The 10,334-nt window shown below is 49.8% G+C and overlaps 1 protein-coding gene across 2 annotated transcripts in view; it reads right to left on the bottom strand.

Annotated features, from left to right (window-relative positions):
* LOC100408163 (procathepsin L) overlaps window positions 1-10,334 on the bottom strand; it is a 45,913-nt gene that overhangs the window by 21,736 nt on the left and 13,843 nt on the right. Inside the window, exons 3-7 of one of the 2 annotated variants that reach the window (XM_078365972.1) lie at window positions 9,415-9,558; window positions 3,810-3,899; window positions 2,345-3,725; window positions 796-1,020; window positions 121-218 (exon numbers count right to left, since the gene is read on the bottom strand). In XM_078365972.1, the coding sequence (XP_078222098.1) occupies window positions 121-218; window positions 796-831 (134 nt within the window). In that variant the 5' untranslated portion in view covers window positions 832-1,020; window positions 2,345-3,725; window positions 3,810-3,899; window positions 9,415-9,558. Of the gene's footprint in view, window positions 1-109; window positions 219-795; window positions 3,726-3,809; window positions 3,900-9,414; window positions 9,559-10,334 lie in introns of both variants that reach the window. The other variant, XR_008480773.2, reaches the window with a different exon arrangement.

The raw sequence follows: 10,334 nt of genomic DNA, 5'->3' as shown, positions 1-10,334 counted from the left end.
CTTCTGGGATTTCAAAATGTGCTTAAGGGCTTGTGGTATCTAAATACTAATTGCAAAAAAGGATTCCTTTTTGAATTTCAACTACAAATATTTTTCTGGCAATTTATACCTGTTCCTCACCAGCCAATATTCGTTGTTATCCGACTCTGCCCTTCATAGCCGTAGCCAGCCACCAGTATAGTATGATCCAGGTCTTTAGGGTCACTCAAAATAGATGCCTGAGAGAAAAAATGAGGGCTTGGTGAGAAGCTCCCGAGGACACCTGACAGTAACCCACACTGTCACCCACAGGGAGGGAGGCATCTCTAAAGTCAGTGAAATGACATGCAATCCAGATCAGGCTTAACAAGATCTATTATTATCAAGGTTAGGGATTTAGGTTCTCATCCTCAACTAGCAGAAATAGAAATTAGCATAATCTTTCATAAAAAACTTTCCTACAGGCATAAAAGTCCACTATTTTTGTAATTCTACTCTAGAATATCAGTCTTAAAAGCACAGAACACCAAAATCCTTGAATAAAAAGGCTCTTTTCAGATTTAATCACAGAAGTAACAATCTTTGGAAGAGTTCTATGAATACAACAATTAGATAATATTTAAGTAAATTAAACTATACTATAAACAATGTAGCTATTTATAAAGTTATGAAGTACTTATTTTCATGGAGATATGCTCAGCGTCATAACAAGTGGAAACATCGGGTATGAATACTACATGTACAGCGCCCCACCATGCTGGTACGTCATGGTGGCTTACTCTTTCTGCAATGATTTCTATGAAGAAAGATGCTTACCTTTTCTATAGAACTGAAAGGAGACATGGCTTGCATCAACAGCAACAGAGATGGGCCCCACAGTTGCCAGTGCCTTCGTCAGGTTCTCCCATGAAGGGATGTCCACAAAGCCAGTGCCATTAGATGGCCATTGTGCAGCTGTTTCCCTTGCCTGTATTCCTGGTTGTGCTGCTCCGTCATCTTCACATTCGTCTCCCACACTGCTGTCCTCCATTTTTCTTCATTCTGGAGGCAAACATGTAACTGATGCTCTTTATTTCTATCTAAAAGCCAACCTGTGCTCATCAAGTAAATCTGCAGACAGAGATGGAAGAGAAACCATGGCAAGGGAAGGCTTGACACTTTTGGAAGCTATTCTCCAAGCTGAGACACAACAGGGATGTATACCCATATCATGCTCATAATTGTTGCCATTAAGTTATTGGTAAGAGCTAGCCTCTAGAAGTTACTCTCTAGCCATATGATCCCAATAGCAAGGCCCATCGCTCTGGGGTTCCCCTAAACAGTTTCAGGTGCCACCAGTGCCATATAATCTCTTGTGCTTTGCCTTCCACCTGTGCCATTGTGCATCTAATATGTGATCATGTGTTAGAGCAGCTGAGGCAATTCCCAGGCAAAAGGCAGCCAGGAGGAGTGAAGGATTCATGTTTCAAAACCTAGGAAGGGAAAAGAAATCAGGATCTGATTAGACCAGTCTTAAAAAGCCATCTTACTGCCCCCTGAGGTACTAGGGCCATGATGGCAGAATAAATATCTTTAAATGATTCTCCCAAGCATTTACCCAAAGACTGCAGAAGCGGCCAAAGATCTGGTTAGAGAAAAACAGGGCAAGTGCAGGGATTGGATGGACCCATCAAATGAAAAGCAGCTTGTCCAGAGCTGTAGGAGTTGAAACAGTTCAGGCGATAATTTAGGTTATAAAAAGGATAGGAAGGTACCTTATGGGAGAGAAGCTTAAGACAACAACCAGGAAAGTAGGAAACAGTTGGCTCAGGTTTCGTACCAATTGTGCTGAGGTCATCCAGGCAAAACCTCACTGATGAAGATATCTAATCTCAAGAAGGGACAAAGGGATCCCCAATAATCGGGAAGTTACTTCACACCTTGTTCTTGGCTAATACACAGCAGAAGGTGAGCTATGTTTTCCAAACTCCCCTTGTAATAAAACAGTTCTTGGATGTCTTCCCAGGAGAAATGGAAAGGAGAGCACCTATCTACCGCAGCTCCAGTCCTACAGGTGGGCCAATCCTCCCAACACTCCATCCCCCCACCACCCACAGAGCATAAACCTAATCAAGTGGCCGAACCGCTGGAAAAGCCAGAGTCCCCAGTGTCCACGCCCACACAGGGATAGGCGACTTCCCAGCTTTGGGCTGGGGTCCCAGGCCAGGTCCCCTGCCTCTTGCTCACACCCTCTGCTCATGTTCATTGTGGCCCCAGGACCCGGGCGGTGTTGCAGGGAGCAAGGGGCACCTCTGCCTGATTTGCCGGGGTCGAACCTCCCTATGCCACCCCACCAGCAACATCTGCTCTGAGGTGTATCTTATACCAGCAACATCTGCTCCAAGCTCCACCTTGCTTGAAACTCCTTGTTGATCAGAGATCTATCTGCTCCGAGCTCCATCTGGTTTCAAACTCCAATTACTCCAAGCTCCATCTTGCTCTGAGTACCATCTGATTGAAGCCCCATCTGCTTTGAGCTACATCTTGCTCAGGGCTCCATCTGCTCTGAGCTCTATCTTGCTCAGAGCTCCATCTGCTCAGAGCTCCATCTGCTCCGAGCTCCATCTTGCTCCGAGCTCCATCTTGCTCTGAGCCCCATCTTGCTCAGAGCTCTATCTTGCTCAGAGCTCCATCTTGCTCTGAGCTCCACCTTGCTCCAAGCCCCATCTGCTCTGAGCTTTAACCTGCTCAGAGCTCCATCTGCTCTGAGCTCCATCTGCTCCGAGCTTCACCTTGCTCAGAGCTCCATCTTGCTCAGAGCTCCATCTGCTCTTAGCTCCATCTTGCTCTTAGCTCCATCTTGCTCAGAGCTCCATCTGCTCTGAGCTCCATCTTGCTCAGGGCTCCATCTGCTCTGAGCTTTAACTTGCTCAGAGCTCCATCTGCTCCAAGCTCCATCTTGCTCAGAGCTCCATCTGCTCCAAGCTCCATCTTGCTCAGAGCTCCATCTGCTCTGAGCTTTAACTTGCTCAGAGCTCCATCTGCTCTTAACTCCATCTTGCTCAGAGCTCCATCTGCTCTGAGCTCCATCTGCTCAGAGCTCCATCTTGCTCAGAGCTCCATCTGCTCTGAGCTCCATCTGCTCTGAGCTCTATCTTGCTCCGAGCTCCATCTTGCTCTGAGCTCCATCTGCTCCAAGCTCCATCTGCTCTGAGCTCCATCTTGCTCCGAGCTCCATCTGCTCAGAGCTCCATGTTGCTCAGAGCTCCATCTGCTCCAAGCTCCATCTGCTCCAAGCTCCATCTTGCTCAGAGCTCCATCTGCTCTGAGCTCTATCTTGCTCCAAGCTCCATCTACTCAGAGCTCCATCTTGCTCAGAGCTCCATCTGCTCCAAGCTCCATGTTGCTCCAAGCTCCATATACTCAGAGCTCCATCTTGCTCAGAGTTCCATCTGCTCTGAGCTCCATCTTGCTCAGTGCTCCAATCACTCTGAGCTCCATCTTGCTCTGAGCATCATCTGCTCAGGATGAACCTATATGGATTCATTAGAATTTGGTTCAGCTGTGTAAGTAAAACAAAAGATAATAGTGGCTTTATTCTTTTCTCACATAAAAGATGTCTGAAGGGAGACAGTCCTGGGGTAGGATGGCAGCCCCATGGTCATCGTGTCTCAGGCTTTTAGCTTTTTGCTTTGCCATCCTTAATGCTTCATTTCCATGTTATGGTCTAAAGTGGCTGCTGGAACTCCAGCCATTACAACTGCATTCTGGGAAGAAGGGAGGGAGGAAGAAAGGAAGTAAGGAGAAATGAAGGGAGGAGGGGAGAAAGGAAAAAAGAATTCTTTTCTTACTTTTTTAAAAAAGACTTCCTTGGGGGCCATGGTGGCTCTGGCCAGTTGTCCTGGTGCTTGAGGAGGCGAGGCCATGAGTTCAAGGCCAACCTGAGCAATGTAACAAGCTCTCGTTAACAAAAAAAAAAAGAAAAAACTTCCTTAAATGATAGCTTACAGTAATTTATCTCTATCATTGTCTACAACTTACCTAGCCATACAGGAGACTGGAAAATCTACTATTACAGTGTAGGTAGGAAAGTGCCCCAAATTAGGTTCAGTTACTAAGATAGAGGGTTGGGATAGACAGCTAGCAATTTTTCTTACACTAACATTTCATTATTTTTTAAGTGTCAGGGTGTGGCTGGTCCCAAAAGCTTACAAGCACAATTAATAATTGACTTTTTTTGAAGTAACACTGCAATCTTGAATTCAGCAGGAAACAAGCAAGGAAGTGTGTGAAATAATGATTGCAGCCCCCAACTTTCCTAGTATTCCCATGAACAATATTCACTGATTCCAAGCTACACATTTGAAACATACAAAAAAACATACAAAGAACAGCATGTGTAGTTTGGTTTTGCTGCCACCAAGGGACGAGAGAGTGTGTGCATGGTCACGCATGGTGAACGGCAGGCCCACACACAAGAAGAGCTCGCTGGAGTTGGGTGTATTTGTGTATTTTCCCTCATCCTTCTCAACATCCCCAAGGTTAAGTTATATAAAGAAAAAAACACTGAATTTAAAATATTTCACTAAAAAACATTACACTGAATCTACGACTTTATACTCTTCAAGCACTGCAGTTCTTCAAACAGCCAGCAGAGACAGAAAGGTAAAGCTGGAAGGACCTTAGAGATTGTCCAGGCTGGGGGTATCCTTTTCCAGAGAAAGAAACTGCGATGGGGAGAGGTAAAATAGCCTGCCCAAGCTCAAGAGAGATACCATCTCTTGACTCCCAGACTCGCTCCATTCTAGCCCCTTTGGGGCCCCGGTTGTGTCTGAGGGACCCCTTGGCATTGGAAAACTCCGCAGAACAGCCACCTAAGACTTCAGTGACTGCCAGTGAAGTCTAGAACAAAAACATGGAATGAGCATTTTTCCCAGCACCCTTGTGATTAAAGAGAGACACAGGGGTTCTTCAGAGCTGTAGGGCAGTTTTGATGCCCCAGGGTCCATTCCAAGTGGCCCAGCGGGGATGCTGGACAGAGTCACCAGGGCAGGTATGGCCTGGGCTCCTGCAGCTCATGGGCAGTGGAAGCACTAGCAGGATGCTACAGGGAACATCAGAGGGATCTGGGGGAGTTGTTTCCTCTTTCTCCACATCACCAGCCTCTTGGTTCTCCATGAGTTAGTTCTACATTTCTCCGGGGTGGGGTGGGGTGTATAAGAATACAGACACCTGGACTTTCCTCCCAGAAATTCTAAACCAGAAGGTCTGGGTAGGGCCCAGAAAGTTCTATTTTTACCACCTGTCCCTGGAGATGCTGAGGCAGCCACCTTGCTACTATCTGAGGACAAGTGATCAGGAAGCTCTGCACCGGATGACTCACAGAAAGCACTACCACCATCCCAGTGCTGCTCTTATCTGGGAAGACTACTCGGTGAAGAGCTTGTGATCCATCCTCCCTTGCTATAATTAATGGACCCTGTGATTAGAAGTTCTTCCTCAGCCTTGGACTCCCCTACCTCCCACTTTCAGTGTCTTTTCTTCCCTGGTAATGGGAAGCCAGTCTCCCTGTGCAAACCCTCCACAAACTGAAAGCCTATTAATAAGCCACCTGTCAGCCTCTCTGTCCCAATTAAGTAATCTCCATTCCTCTCACCACTTATCCATGCTCCTATTTTCCAACCCAACAGTCGTTTCCCCGCTTTTCTCTAAATGCTCTCCGAGTTCTCTCCAGTTCTCCTGCCTTGTCTTTGTTCCTAATTCTTCCCTTGAATAGTTTCTGTCTTGTGAGATTGAAAAGAAATTCCTTCTCCAAAAGGATTTGAAGGCTATTTTGACAAGATAAATTTAAGAAACCTCCCTGCAGCATCACAGCAACCTGGGAAAGAGGGCAGGTTGCATCAGAAAGTCTAAGGAAGGTAGTACAATAAATATTCCATTGTCTCCATGGCCACACACCCCAAAAGTTTTCTGGATGCCCACACAGGCAGGAAGGTCTGAAGATCCACCTGCTGGCTCGTTGGAAAGCCAGGAAGGACGGCTTAGCTTCCGCTCCATTCACACATTAGAGATCAGGGCAGGCCGGTACTACCCAACAGACCAAGGAAGTGGGAGAAAATAGAATCAAATGTGGGAACCAGAGAGCAAAGAGAAGTAGTATAGGAGATGGGTGGGTCATCGCTGACCCCTGCTGACAATGGCATCCATTTAAACCATCAGCAGAAATTCACTTTTGAGAAGATTTTTAAGGACGTCAAAAAGTCTTCCCAAGGGGATGAGATGAAAAATCAGCCAGGCAAGGTGGAAGGAGAAAGAAAGGAAGCGAGACCAAGAGTAGAACACAAAGCAAGACAAAGTTCAGTGGCTGCTGCAGACCTATTTTCTCCAAAGAACAAAAGGAAAGGGAGAAGATGGCAGAGGGAAGAGAAGGCAGCGGAAAAGGTGGAAATTGAGTGAGAATCTGCCTTCCCAGCCTTGGGGGTCCAGAAAATACAGCACATATACACCATGAAATACTATACAGCCATAAAAAAGAATGAGTTCATGTCTTTTGCAGGGACATGGGTGAAGCTGGAAACCATTGTCCTCAGCAAACTAACACAGGAACAGAAAAGCAAACACTGCACGTTCTCATTTGTAAGTGGGAGGTGCACAATGAGAACACATGGCCACAGGGAGGGGAACATCTCACACTGAGGCCTTTCAAGGGTAGGGGGAAAGGGGAGGGAGAGCATTAGGATAAATACCTAAAGCATGTGGGGCTTAAAACCTAGATGACAGGTTGACACCTGCAGCAAACCACCATGGCACATGTATACCTGTGTAAAAAACCTGCATGTTCTGCACATGTACCCCAGAACTTAAAGTAAAATTTAAAAATTATTTTAAAGAAGATCAGCCTGGGCAACATGGCAAAACCCTGTCTCTATGATATATACAAAATAATAATAATAATAATTAACGGGGAGTGGTAGTACCCACCTGTACTTCTACCTATGTGGGAGGCTAAAGTGGGAGGATCATGTGAGCCCAGCTAAGTCAAGGCTGCAGTGAGCCATGATCATGCCACTGCACCCAGCCTGGAGAAAAGATTAAGACCCTGTCTTGAGGGAAAAAAAAGATGGAAGAGGAAGGTAGGAGAGTCAGGAGAGAGATTTGAAGATGCTAAGCTGTTGCCTTTGAAGATGGAAGAGGGGCTATGAGCTAAGGAATGCAGTCAGCCTCTATAGAAGTTGGACAAAGCAAGGAAACAGATTCTCCCCCAGCATCTCCAAAAGAATGTAGCCCTGACAATATCCCGATTTTATACTAGTAAGATGCATTTCAAACTCAGACCTCCAGAACTTAAAGATAATAAACTTGTGTTATATTAAGTGGCTAAGTGAGTGATAATCAGCTACAGCAACCACAGAAAACTAATATAAAAACTAAGAGGCATAGTCGTTTCCCATTATCCACAGTGTAGCTTTCAGTTTCAGTTCCCTGTGTACATCCCAAAAATATCAGATGGAAAATTCCAGAAGTAAAATGTTCAGTTTTCATTTGCATGCCATTCCAAGAAGCGTGATGAAATCTTACACCATCCCAACTGCCCACCTGGCGCCATGGATTTCCCTTTGTGTAGCCTATCCTCACTGTCTACACCACCAGTTCTGTCAGGCACTCAGTAGCTGGCTCAGCTATCAGACTATTGCAGTACATGCACAGGGCAGCAGTGGCGGCAACCCTGGACACTGGCCCCAGTAGCATGGAACCCAGGACCACATATTGCTACAGTCAGCCCGCAAGTGCGGGAGGGCAGGAGGCGCTCAGTCACAACTCTGTGGCTGCACAGTGCCCAGTGCCCACAAACCTGTGCTCTGGGCCAGGGCCAAGGAAAAGTGGACCCTAGGGTGGGTTGGCAGGAGGGCAGTACACTCTGTGATCCTCATGCCCTCTGGGAGCAGCCCTGCCAGAATCTGCTGTGGGCTTAGCCACAGCTGCCACCTGGAAATGGCGCAAGTCAGTATCAGTGGCAACCCTTGGACCCATCCTCCCCAACCAGCAGCAGGAAACCCAGGACCAGATGTCACCATGGCACCTAATTTAGGCGGTCAGCGGCACAGCTGCAAGGGGGTGGAAACCAGCACTCAGCCTCATCCCAGGGGCTGCAGTGGGCCCAGAGCCTGCGACTCCACACTCTGGGCTTGGGTAAAAGAAGCACAGATCTTAGGGTGGAGGTAGGTGCCCTGGGTGACTCCCAGGCTGTCTGAGACCAGCCCTGTGGCCTCCCATGCATTCTGCTGCACCTGCCACTTACAGATGGCATGTGGCAGCAGCGGTGCAACCCCTGATCCTGCCTGCTTCCACCAGCAACGCGGACCCAAGGGCGAGACCCTGCTGCGGCGCCTAATCAGGCCTCAAAGCAGGAGGAGGACTGGAACTGGCGCTCAGCCCCATCCCAGTGGCTGCAGGGTACCTGGCACCCACAACCAGCACCCTGGACCAGGGCCAAAAAGGGAGAAGAAGAGCAGAAACCGGCACTCAGCCCCACCCCCAAGGCTGCACAGGGCCCAGCACCCAGACCCCGCACTCTGGGCGGGGGCAAGGAAGATGGACCCTAGGTGGTGCACTGAGAATTTTTGGGCTGTCTAGGGCTAGCCTCTGCCTTGGGCTCAGCTGCAGCTGCCACCTGCACACGGCCATGCAGCAGCCACAGTGACAACCACTGATGCTGCCCGCCTGCTCCACTGCAGTGAGGATCCCAGGGCCAGAAGCCTCCACAGCTCCTCACGCAGGCAGTCGGCCCTGCTGCTGCAGGAAAGCAGGAACCGGCCAGTCAGCCTCGAGGATCCAGTGGCTGCACAGCAGCCAGCAACCGCCACCCGTTGCTCTGTGCATAGGCCAAGGAAGAGGGGCCCTAGGATGGGAGGGCAGTCTGCTGGACAGCCCTTGGGTCTTCTGAAATTAGCCCTGCCAGCCGATGCCATGTACTTAGCTGTAGCTGCCTCTTGCAGATGGTGCACGTCAGCAGTGGTGGCAATCCTGGACATGCATGCGGCGGCCAGCAGCACAGAACCAAGGGTCAGATGCCACCGTGGCCCTAATGGAGGCAGTGAAGCCCCAGCTGCAGGAGGGCAGGAAGTGGCACTCAGCCCCATTCCAGTGGCCGCACAGTGTAGAGACCGGCAGCCCAGCATTCAGGAAGCTGCCAAAGAGGAGTGATCCTAGGGTGGGAGGGGAGTATTCTACGACCCTCAGGCCTCACTCAGGTCTGGGACCTGCACTGCCACCCTCTGCCACAGGCTCAACTGCAGCTGCCACCTGCACATGGCATGGCAGAAGTGGTGGCAACCCCAGCTCTGCCTGCCGTAACCAGCAGCAGGGGATCGAGGGCCCAAGGCCGCCTCAGAGGCTGCCACCTGGCCACCTCTGCACCCCTGTCCCTGCCCTGGTGGCAGCCAGCCACGCTCCTACCTCTCTGGCGCTCTGCAGTCTCCATTGCTGCCACCCACTGCAGCGAGGTGAGCCATGGTGCCACAGGCTCCAGCCTCCGGCATGCAGCAGATGGCTCTTCCTTCTCATGGCATTGAGCAGCTAGGAGGGCAAAGCCAGAAAAGCCTAGAACGGGACACACAGAGTGGTAGCATTAGACCCCCACCTTGTCATGCTGGCCACTGGGTGCCACAGGCCAGTTTCAGTGAAGGCACTCACCACCCACCCTCCAAAGTCCACAGCATCTTTTTTTTGTCCCAAACTGGCTAGGGAGTAGAGACTGGAGACACCATGATGCCTGGGCTTCCCACTCCACAGGAACCACTGGGACCACCCAGGCTGTGCTCGGGAAGCAGTAGCAGCAGAAACTCAGCCCCAACCAGCCCTCCCCACCAACATGCTGGTTCCCATTCCCGAGACCTCCACCCACAGGGCCCTGTCACCCCATGATGACAGGGCATGCCTGGGCATCCTTGGCAGTCTCCGCAACACAGAATGTGAGGGCTCGAGCCTGGGAACCATGATGGGTCTGGGTGCCCTGCTGTGATCAGGATTTTCTCATAAACGTGTGCCCACCATGCAGGAGAAGATGGCCCTTTGGAGTTTAGAGTCTGGGGAAAGGAGGACCACTCCTCTCTCAGAGACCACTGCTGTCACTGAAACATCCATTGCCTGCCACTGGCAGTGCAGCTTCCGACAGAGCCCCTAACCTGCTGCTACCATAAGTGTAGCCCCAGGATAGAGCCAACACCCCAACCCCCACCACCGACAGTGTAGCCCCAGGATAGTGCCAACACCCCATCCCCCACCACCGGCAGTGTAGCCCCAGGATAGTGCCAACACCCCATCTGTCACCACCGGCTGCATAGCACGTGATGGCAGCCCCTAACCTGTCCCTGCCT

This window comes from Callithrix jacchus, chromosome 1, assembly GCF_049354715.1.
Source record: "Callithrix jacchus isolate 240 chromosome 1, calJac240_pri, whole genome shotgun sequence".
NCBI lineage: Eukaryota > Metazoa > Chordata > Mammalia > Primates > Cebidae > Callithrix > Callithrix jacchus.
This window is presented reverse-complemented; position numbering and strand designations above follow the sequence as displayed.